This window comes from Nerophis ophidion, linkage group LG16, assembly GCF_033978795.1.
Source record: "Nerophis ophidion isolate RoL-2023_Sa linkage group LG16, RoL_Noph_v1.0, whole genome shotgun sequence".
NCBI lineage: Eukaryota > Metazoa > Chordata > Actinopteri > Syngnathiformes > Syngnathidae > Nerophis > Nerophis ophidion.
In genome coordinates this window covers 18703942-18723871 of record NC_084626.1, presented here as the reverse complement: position 1 = coordinate 18723871, position 19930 = coordinate 18703942, and the positions used below count along the sequence as shown (strand labels likewise).

At 43.1% G+C, this 19930-nt stretch overlaps 1 protein-coding gene across 4 annotated transcripts in view; it reads right to left on the bottom strand.

Annotated features, from left to right (window-relative positions):
• The window catches only part of cadpsa (Ca2+-dependent activator protein for secretion a), a 342730-nt gene that overhangs the window by 161932 nt on the left and 160868 nt on the right, over positions 1–19930 (bottom strand). For all 4 annotated transcript variants that reach the window (XM_061874508.1, XM_061874509.1, XM_061874511.1 and 1 more), the window contains one exon: positions 1200–1306. In XM_061874508.1, coding sequence (XP_061730492.1) covers positions 1200–1306 — 107 coding nt within the window. The remainder of the gene's footprint in view (positions 1–1199; positions 1307–19930) is intronic.

The window sequence follows — 19930 nt, the reverse complement described above, 5'->3', positions numbered from 1 at the left end:
AACATAATTTATCTTCAATTTCGACTCTTTAAAATTCAAAATTCAACCGAAAAAAATGAAGAGAAAAACTAGCTAATTCGAATCTTTTTGAAAAAAATAAAAAAAAGATTTTATGGAACATCATTAGTATTTTTTCCTGATTAAGATTAATTTTAGAATTTTGATGAAATGTTTAAAATAGTTTAAAATCTAATCTGCACTTTGTTATAATATATAATAAATTGGACCAAGCTATATATCTAACAGACAAATCATTATTTCTTCTAGATTTTCCAGAACAAAAATTTTAAAAGACATTCATAAGACTTTGAAACAAGATTTAAATTTGATTCTACAGATTTTGTAAATTTGCCAGAATAATTTTTGGGAATTTTAATCATAATTAGTTTGAAGAAATATTTCACAAATATTCTTCATCCAAAAAACAGAAGCTAAAATGAAGAATTCAATTAAAATTATTTTTTTATTCTTTACAAAAAAAATTAAAAAAATACTTGAACATTGATTTAAATTGTCAGGAAAGAAGAGGAAGGAATTTAAAAGGTAAAATGGTATATGTGTTTAAAAATCCTAAAATAATTTTTAAGGTTGTATTTTTTCTCTAAAATTGTCTTTCTGAACGTTATAAGAAGCAAAGTGAAGACCAAGTCTTTAAAATATTTTCTTGGATTTTCAAATTCTATTTGAGTTTTGTCTCTCTTAGAATTAAAAATGTCGAGCAAAGCGAGACCAGCTTGCTCGTAACTAAATAAAATTTTAAAAATAGAGGCAGTTCACTGGGAAGTGCTGCTATTTGAGCTATTTTTAGAACAGGCCAGCGGGCTACTCATCTGGTCATTACGGGCTACCTGGTGCCCGCGGGCACCGCGTTGGTGACCCGTGCCATAAAGCTTTCAGAGGACCCCAAATAGCCCTTAAGTCACAGTACCCGCCAGAAAGACCATCTTCCGCCTAAAAGGTTTAAAAGTAACCTAAATATTCCCAAGATCTCAAAGTACCTCAAAAAGGACCATATTTCCCCTAAAGGTCCTAAAGTACCCCACATAGTCCCAAAGCCTCAAGGTAAAAACTAAAAATGGACCAACATTTACCCAAATAATTCAAAGAGAGTCCAGGACAGGGGGAAATTTTGGCCCTTTTGGGCAACCCCATTTATCTGTATGTTCAGAGAATATGTGTGTGCGTGTCTTCATACCGACCTCTGCGTGGTGTTCCTCATTCTGCTGCAGCACCTCGATCACCAGCTCGGCCAAGCGAATGTTGTCCTCTAGTTTTTTTGCAGGAGTGACTAATCGGCCGACATTCTCTGCAGAAAAAAAGTCCAAATAAAGTCTAATCTAAAATCCTTAACTTAAAACTCATCTTGTTTCTAAGATGCATGCAATATGTGTACTGTATATATGCAGTATGCAACATGCACATCATCCTGCCTACTGCCAAACACTAGAAAACATCAAGTCAGTGGCATATTCTAGTGACATATAACTTTTGGACTAAGTATTTGATGGACATGTGTTAAAATACTCCTAAAAAGTACAACTAGTGTGGCAGAAGCATGATGCAACATCCAGAGAGATCATGTGATGAAGGATGCAAACGTTCAACAATCATCATGCATTAAATCTTTTTTTTCTGAATTTTGTCTTACAGGCACAACTTAGCTTCCATTCAAATATTCATCTCACCAAAATATAATTCATTCAAATTTAATTTCTAATTCCCTTAAAGAGTATTATTTTCATGTACAGTGAGTGGAATGAAATTATACCATGGCTTACATATACATACTAATATGAAATGTGGTCAGAAGTTTACATACTTGTCATTTATTTTGAGCCTTAATGATTTCTTTATCAAGTACATCTTCACTGTTTTATGAACAAGAATTTGGTGTATAAGTTAGAATTTATTACAGATTTCCTTTAATTTACGCAAAGTAAACAAAAGTGGTCATGCTTAGATATGTACATGTTTAAACATCATTGCTTTTTATTATTTCATGTTGTATAATTTTTGTCCTTTTAGTTTTTCTAGTTTCTTCTTTCATATCACTTCTGGGCCTACGGAGGCCCATCTCCATAGAAAACAGCAGTAACAATGTTGTCAGGTTAGAAAGCCTCCAAATTATGACTCCTCCAAACATTATTTTTTGTCATTGTAGACACAAAGCAATCCTTGTCTGAACATCAAACGTTTGTATCTGGCTTGTCCGTGTGGACAACTACACATTCAAGTTGACATTATAGGTCACGATTTTGGAGGAGGAGTTGAGCCTTGGCAATTCCTGGTTTGTTCTTGAACTTCTATACACAAAAACAATCGGACTGTTTTAGTCCGGATTTTCTCCCTTCCAACCAAAAATGGTAAACGCTCAATTATATGATGTCTTATAAGATTGTCATGGTGTTTAAAATCTCCCAGCAATTCGCTGTAAAATCATTTAGATGAACAATTGTAAATATTAAACGACAAAATTCTTCATGTTTGCAGGGAAAGACACCTCCTGACATCACTCCATAAAACCTGAAATGGTGCAGAAAGTAGCCAATCCATAAGCTGAAAAAGAATTGGAGCTACAGTACATTGTTGGGAGCGTTGGCACGCCAAAATAAGTATTTGATGAACACTCCTTAACTTTCTCAGTCTTTTTTGCCACTTGTGCCAGCTTTTTTTAAAACATGTTGCAGGCTTTAAATTCCAAATGAGCTAATATTTGCCAAAAAATAAAGTTTTCCAGTTCAATCGTTAAGTACCTTGTCTTTGCAGTCTATTCAATTGAATATATGTGGAAAATGATTTGCAAATCTTTGTATCCATCCGTCTTCTTCCGCTTATCCGAGGTCGGGTCGCGGGGGCAGCAGCCTAAGCAGGGAAGCCCAAACTTCCCTCTCCCCAGCCACTTCGTCCAGCTCCTCCCGTGGGATCCCCGAGGCGTTCCCAGGCCAGCCGGGAGACATAGTCTTCCCAACGTGGGTTCGAAACACCTCCCTAGGGAGGCATTCGGGTGGCATCCTGACCAGATGCCCGAACCACCTCATCTGACTCCTCACGATGTGGAGGAGCAGCAGCTTTACTTTGAGCTTCTCCCGAATGACAGAGCTTCTCACCCTATCTCTAAGGGAGAGCACTGCCACCCGGGCGGAGGAAACTAATTTTGGCCGCTTGTACTCGTGATCTTGTCCTTTCGGTCATAACCCAAAGCTCATGACCATAGGTGAGAATGGGAACGTAGATCGGCCGGTAAATCTAGAGGTTTGCCTTCCGGCTCAGCTCCTTCTTCACCCCAACTACTATGTTTGTATTTAGGATTTACACAAAGTGCCAACTTCACTGGTCTTGGGTTTTGTAATTTGGTTTCATCTGATGCCAACTGTTTTGCATTTTCTTATAGAATTAGGCAAAAACTGTGACATTCATATCAGACCTCCAAATTTGTAGTGCGTAAACAATTGCAACAATCAATCAACAATAGTCATTTTGGATCTTCACTGAATTCCTTGGACTTTCCATTTACATTACCTAATCATTTGATGCAAACCAAAATAAACTACCAGCTACACTTGGTTATATCCTTGTTTGGTGATAGACATTCTGGAACTGTCTGCACCAAAATATTGTATGTGCAATTTTAAATACAGAAACATTAATTTAAACATGTGCACCCGATTCTTGGTTTGAAAAATCTTTGAAGATGTGCCTTATAAAATCATTCCATTCTGGAAAAAAAAATAATGTATACCATTCTGTTGATGTGAACTACTGACCACCACTGTACATGTTTTACATTGGAAGACTAATAATTAACTATAATTATGTCATGGCCATGGTATAAGCATGATAATGCACTCCAAGCTATTTTGATGAGGAGTTAGCTTCATTGCATTCAGCAGCTATCGCCACATCTTCCATTATTGATGTGTCAGGCCTTTGGCTGGTGCATTATCATTCACAAGAGTAGTGACGTGGGAGGGTGGGGTTTTACTGCATGTCCTGGGTTCTAAACTAAGACTATTAGATTCAGTACTTGCCTTCCAGCCATTTCCTATTTTTGAATGAGCACAAAAGAAATCTTGCAGTCAACGCATTAGCATTTGTACATTTAAAAACAACTTTGTGAGTCAGTGAAAACAAAATAATTCACAGCATTATTAGTAGTGACTGGAACATTCTGATTTCACAGTATGTACTCCATTGCAATACAATTAAATACATAAGGAAGAGGTTAAAGCGCTGGATTACAAATACCATCAACAAAAAAGAAACATAAACAAGGTACAATAATGAACTTAAATATAATGTATCGAATGGTATTGTGAGGGTGTTTTATGAATAGATATGACAAGTAGAAAGCCTTGAAGTGACTTATTTTAAGGGTGTCAAACGTACTGCCCGCGGGTCAAATCAGGCCCGCGAACAGGTTTTAACCTGCCTGTGGGATGAGTTTGCCAAGTATAAAAATTATCGAACATTTTTGAATGAAAGAAACTGCTGTTCCAAATGTGTCCACTGGATGTCGCAATAGTAATTATTTGTATCTTTATAGATTATGTACGTATGTAAAAAAAAAAATAAACCACATGTTGTCACGTGTGGGTCGCATTTTAATGCGGGATCGTTCCTCCAGTGCAAACTTGGACACTACGGACAAAAACGTAAAGGTAGGTAAAGATTTAATAAATATTACAATGTACAAAACAGACAGAAACAAACAAAAGAAAAAGCTTGCCGAACGCACGAGAAGCTAAGGCTAGTACTTAGCACAGACTCAAGGAATACAAAGGGCAGCGTGCCGAACGCACAGGAAGCTAAGGCTAGTACTTAACACGGAAACAAGAACCGGATACATGAACGTGATAGTTGCTTACTGCAAACAAAGGACCAAGACCGACTGACGGGAGAAGGCAGGCTTAAATAAGAAAGTAATGAACAAAAACAGGTGTGCGTCTGGAACCCGCGGCAGGTGAAAAGAATATGTTACCATGGTGACCAAACTAACTCACATGGTGGACAAACAACGAAAGGAGTCCAAACTAACAGAAATAACACAAAAAACATGATCCAGACCACGGATCATGACACATGTTAGAGCACCAGTCGAGGAAAATGATCAAACTACATAAATAACATCCTGTAATTTGATTTTATTTTGTTATCTTGATATATTGAAAATTAACACCAATGAGTTGACTGATGAACATTATCACATCATTTATTCTCAAAATATAAATGACGACAAATAAAGATAGAATACTATTAACTGCAACATACAAGTGTAAAAAAACCCCAAAACATTCTGATTTGTACATTTTCAGAATGTGCTTGTTCTATTTTTAAACAAAGAAAACAATCTGAAGTTGTCTTTATTTACTTGGGAGTAGATTTTTCTCCATGTGGCCCCCGATCATTCTTAAAAGGAGTTTGACACCTCTGCGTTAGAGTCTTAGTTAAACCAATTGAACTTTTGTTGAACAAACAAGAACATGTATAGCCTCACATATAGTTTAGCATAAACACTATATGCTAAGCATTTTTATACAGTGGCACCTCAACTCTCAAATATTTTGAATTACGAGCGGTTTCTTGGATTTTTGTCATGCTTTAAATTGTGGGCCTAATTTGAGTTACAAGTTTTATTGAGCTTGAGGCATTACTGTAGTAACGCCTTGTTTACCTATTAATTGTATTAGAAACATGTCTAAACTTGATGCAGTGCAGTTCTCCACAACTTTCATATGAAACAGTTAAAAATTACAACTATAAATAAGGAATACAAGCAAGCCTTGTTGTATTTGAAAAGGCATACGTATGTTCTACAGCTCTTGTAAAATGATATAATCTGAATATTTGGGTATACTGAGAGTATGGTTGGTTATGATGCCAAAATTCACAAATCGATTTGATTTCAATTCATAAGGTTCTAAATCTATTATTCAAGATTTGATTCAGTCTACACATAAACATTAAAAATGTTTCAAATCTGTTACAAAATATAAGTTTACTTGTTTTTTTTCTCTTCAACCAGACACATCCAACCAGGAACTTGAACATTCCTGATTGGAATCCAGCTTTGGCCATCCTGGTCACTGCCGTTGTCCTTGGGTAAGGGACTGAACATCCCTGGCTCCCAGTGCCACCCACACTGGTGAAAATGTAGCATAAAATATACATAATGGGTTTCTCAATGTGCCAAAGCGCCTTGAGTGACTGGAGAAAAAGCACTACATAAATACAATTATCAAGTCACTACAGAGCAGCCTGGGGTTCACTCAAATATTAACTCTGAATTAGTAAAGGTACTCTTAATTTTAATAATTTTAATCCTATTCAATAATTATATTGAACCTATTTAGAGTTTACCAACCAAATGGTAGGAAACTATGTGTTAATCACAAATTGTATTATTTCTTTAACACATAAACCTCAGGGCTTAGGTCTATGGAGCCAGAACTGCTAGTAATATTTGGTATCGGAAAAAAGAAATACATTGTAGAAAAAAGTTGTATTGGCACTGAAACAAGTTTTAACAAGAAATTAATACAATATTTTTGGTGGACGTTTTTGATGCCAATTTTCATATTTTTGTACACATTTATTATTTTTGTATGTTTCAAAGGTTAAAAGATGACAGCAGTTATCATAATGAGCTCATTTTGAATGTTGCAATAAAAAATTACATTAACACACATAGAAGTACCGAAAATTGGTACTGTTAAGTAACGGTATAGATTCCCAGGAACCAGGAATCGAGGCCGTATCGGTTCGAACGTAAACGGTACCCATCTCTAATTATAGTGCAAATGAAAATACAGCTTCACCTCTTTGGTCATAATTTTTGCACTTAAGAAACTTTTCTGACATTACTGTAGCTCTCCTTTGAGATTGTCATTAGTGCCAAAAGTGTAAAATAACTGACTACCGCTGCAGCCCATACGAACCACAGCTGAGAAAAATATTTTTGGCGGCCCTTTAGGGTAGTGGTTCTCAAATGGGGGTATGCGTACCGCTGGTGGTACTTGAGGTATGCCAAGGGGTACGTGACATTTTTTAAAAATGTTCTAAAAATAGCAACAATTCAAAAATCCTTTATAAATATATTTATTGAATAAAACTTCAACAAAATATGAATTTAAGTTCTTAAACTGTGAAAAAAAAATGCAATAATGCAATATTCAGTTTTGACAACTAGATTTTTTGTGAACATGTTCCATAAATATTGATGTTAAAGATTAATTTTTTTGTGAACTTGAATACACCTCACGGTGATGCTTGGACACGTCATCAGTGATAAACCCGGGGTCATAGGGTGTTTCGGGTCTTTAATCATCAGACACCCTCGCCCGGGCGACCCAGCCGGGGGTGATCAGACCCCGGCCTGTGTCCAAGTAGCGCACCACGGATCCCCCCTACGGATCCACAGCCACCGGGAGGCTTTTTCTGCGGCCTCAAGGATGTTCTTGGTGGCTTTTCTAGATTGCAGTCCTCTAATGCCAAGGATTCTGAACACACGCTGTAGTGAGTGACCAGCAAAACCCCTGCACCCAATTTCGACTGGTTCGCAGCGGGCTCTCCAGCCGTTACTCCGACACTCTGCAGTGAGCTCAGCGTATTTGGACCTCTTTCGCTCATTTGCTTCGTAAATCCGCTCCTCCCAAGGGACAGTCAGCTCCAGTAGCACCACTTGCTTGGTTGACTCCGATGTTAACACCATGTCTGGGCGGAGTGACGTGGTAGCGATGTTGGCCGGGAACTTCAGTTGCCTTCCCAAGTCAACATGGAGCTGCCAGTCACGAGCGGTGGCGAGGAGCCCTCCTGAGAAGTTGGGCTTGCGGTTTGCCTTCTGTCCTGCTCTGATGAAGGTGATTGACTCCTTCGGGGCGGCCTGGGACTTGCTGTTAAGTATCGCTGCGCAAATAGAATCCGCCAGGGCTTTTAAAACTTGGTCGTGGCGCCAGCGATACCGCCCCTCCCCTAGTGCCTTTGGGCATCAACTCAGGATGTGCTCCAAGGTGCCCCTCCTCTGGCACAGTTTGCACTCCGGAGTGTCTGCTAGGCCCCAGGTGTGCAGGTTGGCGGGGCATGGGAGGACATCATACACAGACTGGATGAGAAATTTTGTGCGTAGAGGTTCAGCTCTCCAGAGCTCTGCCCAGGTGAGTTTTCGAGGTTCTGCATGCTCCCACCTTGTCCACGCCCCTTGTTTGGACATGCCGACCATCCGGCAGCAACGTTCTTCCTCCACCTCTGCACGGATCTCCTCTTGGACCAGTTGGCGCTTCTCCTTGCCACGGGCCTGGTCAAAGCGTGGTTTTGGAAAGCTGCCGAGGCCTGCCCTCCCCCTTGCCACAGTACCCAGCAAGGTTTTGTGCCTCAGCCGCGCCTCTGCTCTGCTTACAGCTTCTTGTGTCTGCCACTTCCTCCCGGTCTTAACAATGATTCCTGCCGAAGCGACCTTGACATCTGCGGAGTCCCTGTACATCATTACCTCTCTGGAGCGGGTGACCTTGAATTCTTCCAACAATCCCGAGAGGGAGCTGCAACTTGGTGGAATGGCCATAAAGAGCAATGCTGCTTAAGGACCGAGGGAGCCCCAGCCATCTCCTTAGGAACTGACTGATGGTCTTCTCTAGTACCACAACCATCGTCATTGGAACCTCGTAGATTAACAGAGGCCAGAGTATTCTAGGCAAGACTCCGTGTTGGTACATCCAGGCTTTGAACTTTCCTGGGAGACCAGATTTGTCAATGGCTGTGAGCCATGAGGTCAGGTCGCTCTTTGTCTGCCGCAAAGCCTCTGCGTCCTTCAGGGAGCTATGAAAGATATTGCCCAGGCTCTTTACAGGTCTTTCGGTCACCGTTGGAATCAAGGACCCCCCAACTGTAAAGCGGAAATGGTCGGCCACTTTACCTTTCTTTAGGACCAGAGACCTGGACTTTGCTGGCTTGAAGCTCATCTTTGCCCATGTGATGAGCCGTTCAAGCCCCTGAAGGAGCCACCTGCACCCAGGCACAGATGTGGTCATCACTGTCAAGTCATCCATAAAAGCTCTTATGGGGGGCTGCCGGGTCCCAGATCTTGATTTTGGCCCTCTGCATTCAACCTCCGCAGACTTGACAATCATGTTCATTGCCAAGGAGAAGAGTGACACTGAGATTGTACAACCAGGCGGTGCCAGGCAGATGTTACGTGGCTTGAGGAGACTCTTGCGTAGAAGTTGTGGTAGTAGTCCATGATAAGGTTGCAGATCTTCCCAGGAACATGGTGTCTTGTCAGTGCTGTTTCAACAAGTTTGTGCGGGATTGATCCATAGGCGTTGGTTAAGTCAAGCCAGAGAGTTGCCAAATCTCCTTTGCTCTCCCTTGCCTCCCGGATCAACTGCGTCACTACTCCTGTATGCTCCAGGCATCCAGGCACTCCAGGTACTACCCCCTTCTGGACAGAGGTGTCTATGTAGGCGTTCTTCAAGAGGAACTCGGTTAGTCGTTGGGACAGGATCTTAAAGAATATCTTGCTCTCAACGCTGAGCAGCAAGATTATACGAAACTGCTCGATGTTGCTGGAGTTCTCTTCCTTCGGGATCCAGACGCCTTCCGCATATCTCCACTGGGCGGGGACTTTCCCTCTCCGCCAAATCACCTTCAAGATCTTCCACAGATGCTTGAGGAGCCGTGGACACTGCTTGTAGACCTTGTAAGGGACACCGCTGGGGCCGGGAACCGAACCAGATCTTGCAGCTTTCACAACTTCCTTTACCTCTGCCAGGGTGGGTTCGTCACTGTTGAATTGGGACACTGGATCTGCTGGAGTCACCAGTGCCTCAGAATCGCCAAGCTCTAGATCTCTTGAAACATCACTGAAGGTGGCATTGAGATGATGGTCAATCTCTTCTACAGGGCAAGCGAGGTGACCACTTCGCTTCTGGCCCAAAAGCCTCTTAGTGAAGGTGAAGGGGTTGCCAATGAGTGCCCTTTCCTTTCCCCTCCTTCGGTGACATTCGGCCCTCCTCAACGTGATGAGCTTCTTTCTTACGATGTTAGTGAGTTCCGACAGAGGAGGTCTCTCCTCTTCGTTGGCTGCCTTAAACTGACGTCTCAAGGATTTGAGTTCTTGCCTCAACCCGCTTATCTTGACTTCCCGCCGATTGAGTTTTGCCGGGTTTATAGCTGCTCCTTGCTTCTGTTCCACTCCAAAACGCTCACCCCCTATGCTCATTATGAGGGAGCACATGGTTTGGAGTTTCTGGTCAGCGTCACCCTTCGAAATGGATTCCAGGGCTTCATCTACGTCCTCATCCAGCTTGGTCCACTCCTGGCTATTAGCGACAGGCCACTTCACCCGGCGGTGTTCCGATTTTCTGCTTGGTGGGGGGAAACGTGTTGCTTGGAGGTTCCGGGTACTGTGGGTAGACTCCGGACCTGGCTCCTCCTCCGTCTGACCAGGTTCTGCAGCAGGCACAACAGGAACTGTTGCATCGGCTGCTGTTTCTGAGCGTCGCTTCACTTGTTCCCTCCCAAGGCAGGCCATCTTAGTCTGGTGGATCTTCAGACCTCTCGAGTTTTTGCAGACCTTGCCGCATATGCAGACTGCGCTCGTAATCCGTTGTCCATTTGCTTGGGTCATAACCAGTAAATCCGTCCGGTTGGGATGCTCATCCTCCCCCCCTCTCGGGCATCCCTGGGGGTATGTTCAGATTTAAGTTCATGAATCTAGATGGATCTCTATTACAATCCCCAAAGAGGGCACTTTAAATTGATGATTACTTCTATGTGTAGAAATATTTATTTATAATTAAATCAGTTTTTACTTTTTCAACAAGTTTTTAGTTATTTTTATATATTTTTCCAAATAGTTCAAGAAAGACCACTACAAATGAACAATATTTTGCACTGTTATACAATTTAATAAATCAGAAACTGATGACATAGTTCTGTATTTTACTTCTTTATCTCTTTTTGTCAACCAAAAATGCTTTGCTCTGATTATCGGGTACTTCAATTAGAAAAATGTTCACAGGGGTTACATCACTGAAAAAAGGTTGATAACCACTGCTTTAGGGAGTGCTCACAGCCTAATAATTGACTCCGGTTCTATGGTTAAGAAAAACTTTTCAAAAAATTTAAAAAGGAAAATCTGGAAATTAAAGAATTGCAAGTAAAATTGTACTTCCATTACTACCAGTTGCATTAGGTACATTGATTGTTTCATTGTGTGCAAAATAATAACAGTAAATGTGTAAACTATTCTTCTGAGACGCTTATTTTGTTAGCAACGTCAGACAGGATGTAACTCATATCAACCCTATTGTGAAGGCTAGAAGCGTGTCTGGTTGTTTGCGCAGGTAAACAATGGTACCTTCCGAGTACGGTTGCGTTCCTTTCTTCCTCTGTGAATACAATACTTTCAATACCAATATAAACTATAATACACTCGTCGCCAAGCCCTATCTCCCAATGGTAAAAAAAAATCTCCTGAATACAGGCAGTGATCATCCGTACTGAAACTTTTTGAGCTATAACGCAATGAAAGAAATAGAGTAAACATTCTTGTCTTTTTGTGTATGGCGTTGTATTATGGCGTTACATTTGTCTCTTAATGTTGAGGTTATAAAGGCAGATTTTGAGGACAGAAAAAAAGGTTTTGCAAGCATTGACTTTATATTTTGAAAATACATTAAACTCACGTGAAAAATATTTTTGGAACAAATATAAAAGTATTTTGTGCACAATAACAGTGGGTATTATCCACATCAACACTCAATAATTAGTGCTGTTAGCAGTTAGACGGATGCTCTCTTTCGCAGCCTCTCTTCTGCTCTCTAAACCTCACCATTCTGCACAATTTTTTTCTACACACTCAAGTTTAGACACAACGTGTTATAATTGTGTCAAAAAGGCAATTGTTATGGCTCGAGCGCATGCGGCTGCACAGTCTTCAGTGCTCTCCTCTGAGTGCGCGTGTACACGCCTACGGGCGTTCTTCTCCAGCCGCGGGTTCTTCCTTGTCAGCAAGAAGGACGGCTCTTTACGGCCTGAACAACATCACGGTGAAGAGCAAGTATCCTCTACCCCTCCTAAGCTCTTCCTTCGAGCCCCTCGTACCTGCAACTATTTTCAGCAAACTTGATCTCCGCAATGCTTACCACATCGTAAGAATCAGGGAGGGAGACGAATGGAAAACAGCATTCAACACGCATCTGGGACACTTTGAATACAAGGTCAATCCATTTGGACTTACTAATGCCCCGGCTGTCTTCCAGGCTTTAGTCAATGACGTTCTGCGGGACATGCTAGATCGATTTGTTGTGGTCTACCTTAATAATATTGTTATATTGGATGCAAGATGGCGGCGCCCGGACGGGCTGCGACACTGGGGTGCTCTTGCTAAAGATGGAACATTTGGCGGAAATGCCGGACAGTTCTGCAGACTTCATGGCTGGCTCGCATCGTGGTCACTCCGTGATCACGTACGACCGCCAGACACTTCTGGATATGGACATATCGGGCCGTTTTGGACTGATAGACGCGGGCGTGCTAAACATGCTAACTAGCATGGGGATACGTCGGCGGCTACATCCAGCGGCCTGTGAAGCAGCGGAGTCTAGTAGCAGCGGGGGCCGTCTACGGAGCAGACGCCAGCGGTGTGATCGGAAACGCGGATGTCGAGCGGGGCTAAAAACAAAGCAGAAGGCTAATCCCCACAGAACACCACTTCCCTCCACCCTGAAGACGGATTTAGATGAAAGATGCGAGACTACTGGTCTGGGTAAGGAGTCAGTTAAATTAGAACAAGTTTTTTCTGCTTTGAGTGTTTCAGAGTTGGACATGTGTTTTACTGAGGTGGCTAACTATGATGCGTGCAGTTTATCAAAGCAACAAACAAACAATCGGAAAATCCCCGTTACTGAGGTGGCTAACCATGATGCGTGCAGTTTATCAAAGCAACAATCAAACAATCAGAACATTCCCGTCGTATCAATTCCTAGATATGGTCGTAATTATACTGAATGCACTGGGCATAATAAACACAACATTATTAATATTGCTACTACGGATAATTTGATCAAAAATTCCCTAAAACAGCCCACTACCTATAATGTAGGTTTTTTAAACATAAGATCATTGTCTCCCAAAACGTTGTTAGTTAATGATATCATCAGAGACAACAATCTTAACGTCATCGGTCTCAGCGAAACCTGGCTTAAACCAAACGACTTTTTTGCGCTAAATGAGGCATGTCCTCCTAACTTTACACATGCGCATATTGCCCGTCCGCTTAAAAGGGGTGGGGGGGTCGCACTAATATACAACGAAAACTTTAACCTTAGTCCTAACATAAATAATAAATATAAATCGTTTGAGGTGCTTACTATGAGGTCTGTCACACCGCTGCCTCTACACCTGGCTGTTATCTACCGCCCCCCAGGGCCCTGTTCGGACTTTATCAATGAATTCTCAGAGTTCGTTGCTGATCTAGTGACACACGCCGATAATATAATCATAATGGGGGACTTTAATATCCATATGAATACCCCATCGGACCCACCGTGCGTAGCGCTCCAGAGTATAATTGATAGCTGTGGTCTCACACAAATAATAAATGAACCCACGCATCGCAACGGTAATACGATAGACCTAGTGCTTGTCAGGGGTATCACCGCTTCCAAAGTTACGATACTCCCGTATACTAAAGTATTGTCCGATCATTACCTTATAAAATTCGAGGTTCAGACGCATGTTCGTCAAACTAATAATAATAATAACTGCTATAGCAGCCGCAACATTAATACGGCCACAACGACAACTCTTGCTGACCTACAGCCCTCGGTAATGGCACCATTCCCAAAGTATGTGGGCTCTATTGATAACCTCACTAACAACTTTAACGACGCCCTGCGCGAAACCATTGATAACATAGCACCGCTAAAGTTAAAAAAGGCTCCAAAAAAGCGCACCCCGTGGTTTACAGAAGAAACTAGAGCTCAGAAATTATTATGCAGAAAGCTGGAACGCAAATGGCGCACGACTAAACTTGAGGTGCACCATCAAGCATTTAGTGATGGTTTAATAACTTATAAACGCATGCTTACCTTAGCTAAAGCTAATTATTACTCAAATCTCATCCACGTAATAAAAACGATCCTAAATTTCTGTTTAGTACGGTAGCATCGCTAACCCAACAAGGGACTCCTTCCAGTAGCTCCACACACTCAGCTGATGACTTTATGCAATTCTTTAGTAAGAAAATTGAAGTCATTAGAAAGGAGATTAAAGACAATGCGTCCCAGCTACAACAGGGTTCTATTAACACTGACACGATTGTATATACGGCGGATACTGCCCTCCAAAATAGTTTCTCTCGTTTTGAGGAAATAACATTAGAGGAATTGTTACAACGTGTAAATGGAATAAAACAAACAACATGTTTACTTGACCCTCTTCCTGGGAAACTGATCAAGGAGCTCTTTGTATTATTAGGTCCATCAGTGCTAAATATTATAAACTTATCACTTTCCTCGGGCACTGTTCCCCTAGCATTCAAAAAAGCGGTTATTCATCCTCTTCTTAAAAGACCTAACCTCGATCCTGACCTCATGGTAAACTACCGACCGGTGTCTCACCTTCCCTTTATTTCAAAAATCCTCGAAAAAATTGTTGCGGAGCAGTTAAATGAACACTTAGCGTCTAACAATCTATGTGAAACCTTTCAATCCGGTTTCAGGGCAAATCACTCGACGGAGACAGCCCTCGCAAAAATGACTAATGATCTATTGCTAACGATGGATTCTGATGCGTCATCTATGTTGCTGCTCCTCGATCTTAGCGCTGCTTTCGATACCGTCGATCATAATATTTTATTAGAACGTATCAAAACACGAATTGGTATGTCAGACTTAGCCCTGTCTTGGTTTAACTCTTATCTTACTGATAGGATGCAGTGTGTCTCCCATAACAATGTGACCTCGGACTACGTTAAGGTAACGTGTGGAGTTCCCCAGGGTTCGGTCCTTGGCCCTGCACTCTTCAGCATCTACATGCTGCCGCTAGGTGACATCATACGCAAATACGGTGTTAGCTTTCACTGTTATGCTGATGACACCCAACTCTACATGCCCCTAAAGCTGACCAACACGCCGGATTGTAGTCAGCTGGAGGCGTGTCTTAATGAAATTAAACAATGGATGTCCGCTAACTTTTTGCAACTCAACGCCAAAAAAACGGAAATGCTGATTATCGGTCCTGCTAGACACCGAACTCTATTTAATAATACAACTCTAACATTTGACAACCAAACAATTAAACAAGGCGACACGGTAAAGAATCTGGGTATTATCTTCGACCCAACTCTCTCCTTTGAGGCACACATTAAAAGCGTTACTAAAACGGCCTTCTTTCATCTCCGTAATATCGCTAAAATTCGCTCCATTCTGTCCACTAAAGACGCTGAGATCATTATCCATGCGTTTGTTACGTCTCGCCTCGACTACTGTAACGTATTATTTTCGGGTCTCCCCATGTCTAGCATTAAAAGATTACAGTTGGTACAAAATGCGGCTGCTAGACTTTTGACAAGAACAAGAAAGTTTGATCACATTACGCCTGTACTGGCTCACCTGCACTGGCTTCCTGTGCACTTAAGATGTGACTTTAAGGTTTTACTACTTACGTATAAAATACTACACGGTCTAGCTCCATCCTATCTTGCCGATTGTATTGTACCATATGTCCCGGCAAGAAATCTGAGTTCAAAGGACTCCGGCTTGTTAGTGATTCCCAAAGCCCAAAAAAAGTCTGCGGGCTATAGAGCGTTTTCCGTTCGGGCTCCAGTACTCTGGAATGCCCTCCCGGTAACAGTTCGAGATACCACCTCAGTAGAAGCATTTAAGTCTCACCTTAAAACTCATTTGTATACTGTAGCCTTTAAATAGACTCCCTTTTTAGACCAGTTGATCTGCTGTTTCTTTTCTTTTTCTTCTATGTCCCACTCTCCCCTGTGGAGGGGGTCCGGTCCGATCCGGTGGCCATGTACTGCTTGCCTGTGTATCGGCTGGGGACATCTCTGCGCTGCTGATCCGCCTCCGCTTGGGATGGTTTCCTGGTGGCTCCGCTGTGAACGGGACTCTCGCTGCTGAGTTGGACCCGCTTTGGACTGGACTCTTGCGACTGTGTTGGATCCATTGTGGATTGAACTTTCACAGTATCATGTTAGACCCGCTCGACATCCATTGCTTTCCTCCTCTCTAAGGTTCTCATAATCATTATTGTCACAGACGTCCCACTGGATCATTATTGTCACCGATGTCCCACTGGGTGTGAGTTTTCCTTGCCCTTATGTGGGCCTACCGAGGATGTCGTGGTGGTTTGTGCAGCCCTTTGAGACACTAGTGATTTAGGGCTATATAAGTAAACATTGATTGATTGATTGATCTTCTCTCAGAACCTGCAGAAACACCAGCAACATGTCTGTCTGGTCCTACTACACCTCTGGAGAACAGACTATTCGTGAAAGCAGAGAAATGTGAGTTTCCACACATCATCGAGAAGGGGATTATCAGAACCGACCCCAAGAAGGTCGAGGCAGTGATGGAGTGGCCCCAACCCACCACCCATAAGGTACTAAGGCGCTTTCTAGGATTTGCTGGATTCTACCAACGCTTCATCAGGGACTTCAGTCGGGTTCGCACTCCTCTTCATGCCTTCACCTCTACGATCTCTCTTTTTCAGTGGACCAAGGAGGCCAGTGTAGCCTTCAAAAGACTGAAGGAGAGCTTTAACTCAGCCTCTGTCTTCATCCACCCTGAACCAGACAAACCGTTTACAATAGAGGTGGATGCCTCTGATTCCAGTGCTCTGTGTTGGATAAATTGCTACACCCATGTGCCACATCCGTTCCTGGTGTGGACAGATCACCGCAACCATATCCACATCCATTCAGCCAAGAGACTGAATGACCGTAAAGTGCACTGGATACAATTTTGTTAGACGATTTAATTATACTCTTTCGTTCCAGCCGGGCTATCGCAACACGAAGGCAGACGCCCTCTTCCGACATTTTACGGAGGAACCCAACAGCACACCTACAGCGGAGCCCATCCAGCTCCTCCTGCTCACATAGTGGGCATGGTCACGTGGGAGATCGAGAGCCTGGTTAAGACGGCCCTGCGCTCTGACCCAGGCCCGGGCGGCGGACCACCCAACAAGTTATTCGTTCCACGTGAGCTTCGACCCAAGGTCCTGAACTGGGGTCATTTCAGAATTTTCTCCAGCCATCCGAGTCTATCGCTCACTCTCATTCATCTGGCGGCGGTTCTGATAGCCGTCGAGATTGAGTCCGATACCCGGGGATTTTGTCGCCGCTTGCATTATATGTTCCCGCAACAAGGCATCCCATAGTCCCCCAGCGGGCCTCTTATGCCCCCTTCCTATCTCCGGACGACCCTGATCCCACATCGCCTTGGACTTTGCGACTAAATTTCCCGTCTTCTGAGGTAAAACTACTGTCTTAACAATAATTGACAGATTTTCCAAGGCCGCACATTTTGTTCCCCTCCCCAGGCTCCCCTCTGCCACCAAGACAACTGATCTACTCAGCCAACACATGGTCAGACTACACGGGATCCCTCTGGACTTCGTTTCAGACCATGGTCCCCAGTTCATTTCCCGTGTTTGGCAGACCTTTTGCAAGAAGATTGGGGCCACGGTCAGCCTCTTTTCCAGATACCATCCTCAGCGCAACGGACAGGCGGTAAAAGCCAACGAGTGTTTGGAAACCATGATGCGCTGTGTTGCTGCTCGCCAACTTGTCTCCTGGATCAAGTATATACCCTTGGTGGAGTATTCCTATAATTCCATGACTAGCTCAGCCACAGGTATGTCCTTTTTTAGTGCTCCTTGGGCTATCAACCCCCCATGATCCCCCAGCAGGAAGTGGAAGCAGCGGTGCCCGTCCACCAGAGCCCACCTTAGACGCTGCCGCAGCATTTGGAAAGGAGCCCGTGCTTACCTCATAAAGGACACTGACAGGATGCGCCGCAGCACCAACAGCCGCTGCATCCCGCCTCTGCATCCCACCACCATCTCATCAGCCCGGACAGCAGGTGATGCTACAGGCCATCAGGCGCCATCCCAGAAGTTGGCACCTGGCTACGTGGGGCCCTTCCCAGTCGAAGCGATTGTCAACCCAGCCTCTGTACGTCTTTCCAATCCGCAATCTATGAAGAGCCACCCCGTGTTACACATATCCCAACTCAAGTCTGTGGCGGTCAGCCGCTTCTCACCCCCTGTCCCTAATCCACCTCCACCGAGGGTTCTCGAGAGGATTGTGACCCTGTTTGGACTGTAAAGAAGATCCTCAAAGTTCGTCGACAGGGCAGGGAGTTCCATTACTTGGTTGACTGGGAGGGTTATGGACCAGAAGACCGATCCTGACTACCGACTTCCTATCTCTCATTTGGAGAACTTCAACCCGGCTAACCCTGGTGCACCTTGACGACCATCGGGAGCCTCGCATAAGGAGGGGGGTACTGTTAAGGCTCGAGCGCATGTGTTTTGCACAGTCTTCATTGCGCTCCTCTGGACATAGCCACAAGCATTCCTCTCCAGCCACGGCCGTGCCCCTGCGCAGCTGCTCACACTCACCAATCAACACACTTGACGCTGATTAGGACACCACACTACTTAGTGTGTCCCACGTACAGTGCCAGAACGTAGCTACCTGTATTGTACAGTAAGCCCACAGGTCTCAAGCTTCGTTTTACATGTGCCTACTCGCTCTCTGTTTCCCCTCCGCTGTGCTCATTGTGTCTTGTCCTGCGCAGTCATCTCGCAGCTCCTCTCTGTATCCAGGATTTGAGCTGAGTATCTCGTCTCCCCGGACTTCTTGCTACCTTCCCGGATCTTAAGAATTTTTACTGTGATTGCAGTACCATTTCTGGCCACATTACTACATATGGCACCTTTAAGTAACACTTTTATTGTGCACAAAATACATTCATATTCACTCAAAAAAACGTTGCATGAGTTTAAAGGCCTACTGAAATTAGATTTTCTTATTTAAACGGGGATAGCAGGTCCAGTCTATGTGTAATACTTGATCATTTCGCGATATTGGCATATTTTTGCTGAAAGGATTTAGTAGAGAACATCCACGATAAAGTTCGCAACTTTAGGTCGCTATTAAAAAAGCCTTGCCTTTACCGGAAGTCGCAGACGATGACGTCACAAGGGTGAGGGCTCCTCACGTCCTCACATTGTTTATAATGGGAGCCTCTAGCAGCAAGAGCTATTCCGACCGAGAAAACGACAGTTTCCCCATTAATTTGAGCGAGGATGAAAGGTTTGTGAATGAGGATATTGAGAGTAAAAGACTAGAAAAAATAAAAACATTTTTAAAAAGTTTTTTAAAAATTAAAATAAATAAATAATAATTTTAAAAAAGGTGATTGCAGATGTTATTACAAACATTTACTATGATAATTCTGGAAAATCGCTTATCTGCCCATTGTGTTAGTGTTTTAGTGAGATTAAATTGTACCTAAAGTCGGAATGTTGTGGCTACGGGTACGTGTGTTGACTCAGAGTCTCTGAGGCAAGCCACGCTGCTGGAAGTTCCGCTGATGTCGCCGCGTGTCGCCGGTAAGAGCAAACTTATTACCACAATTTTCTCACCGAAAACTGCTGGTCGACATTTGGTCGGGATCCATGTTCGCTTGACCGCTCTGATCCATAGTAAAGCTTCGTCTTCGGGAATTTTAAACAAGGAAACACCGACTGTGTTTGTGTGGCTAAAGGCTAAAAGCTCCCACCTCCATCTTTCTACTTTGACTTCTCCATTATTAATTGAAAAAAATGGAAAAGATTCAACAACACAGATGTCCAGAATACTGTTTAATTATGCGATTAAAGCAGACTACTTATAGCTTGGATCGGGCTGGAA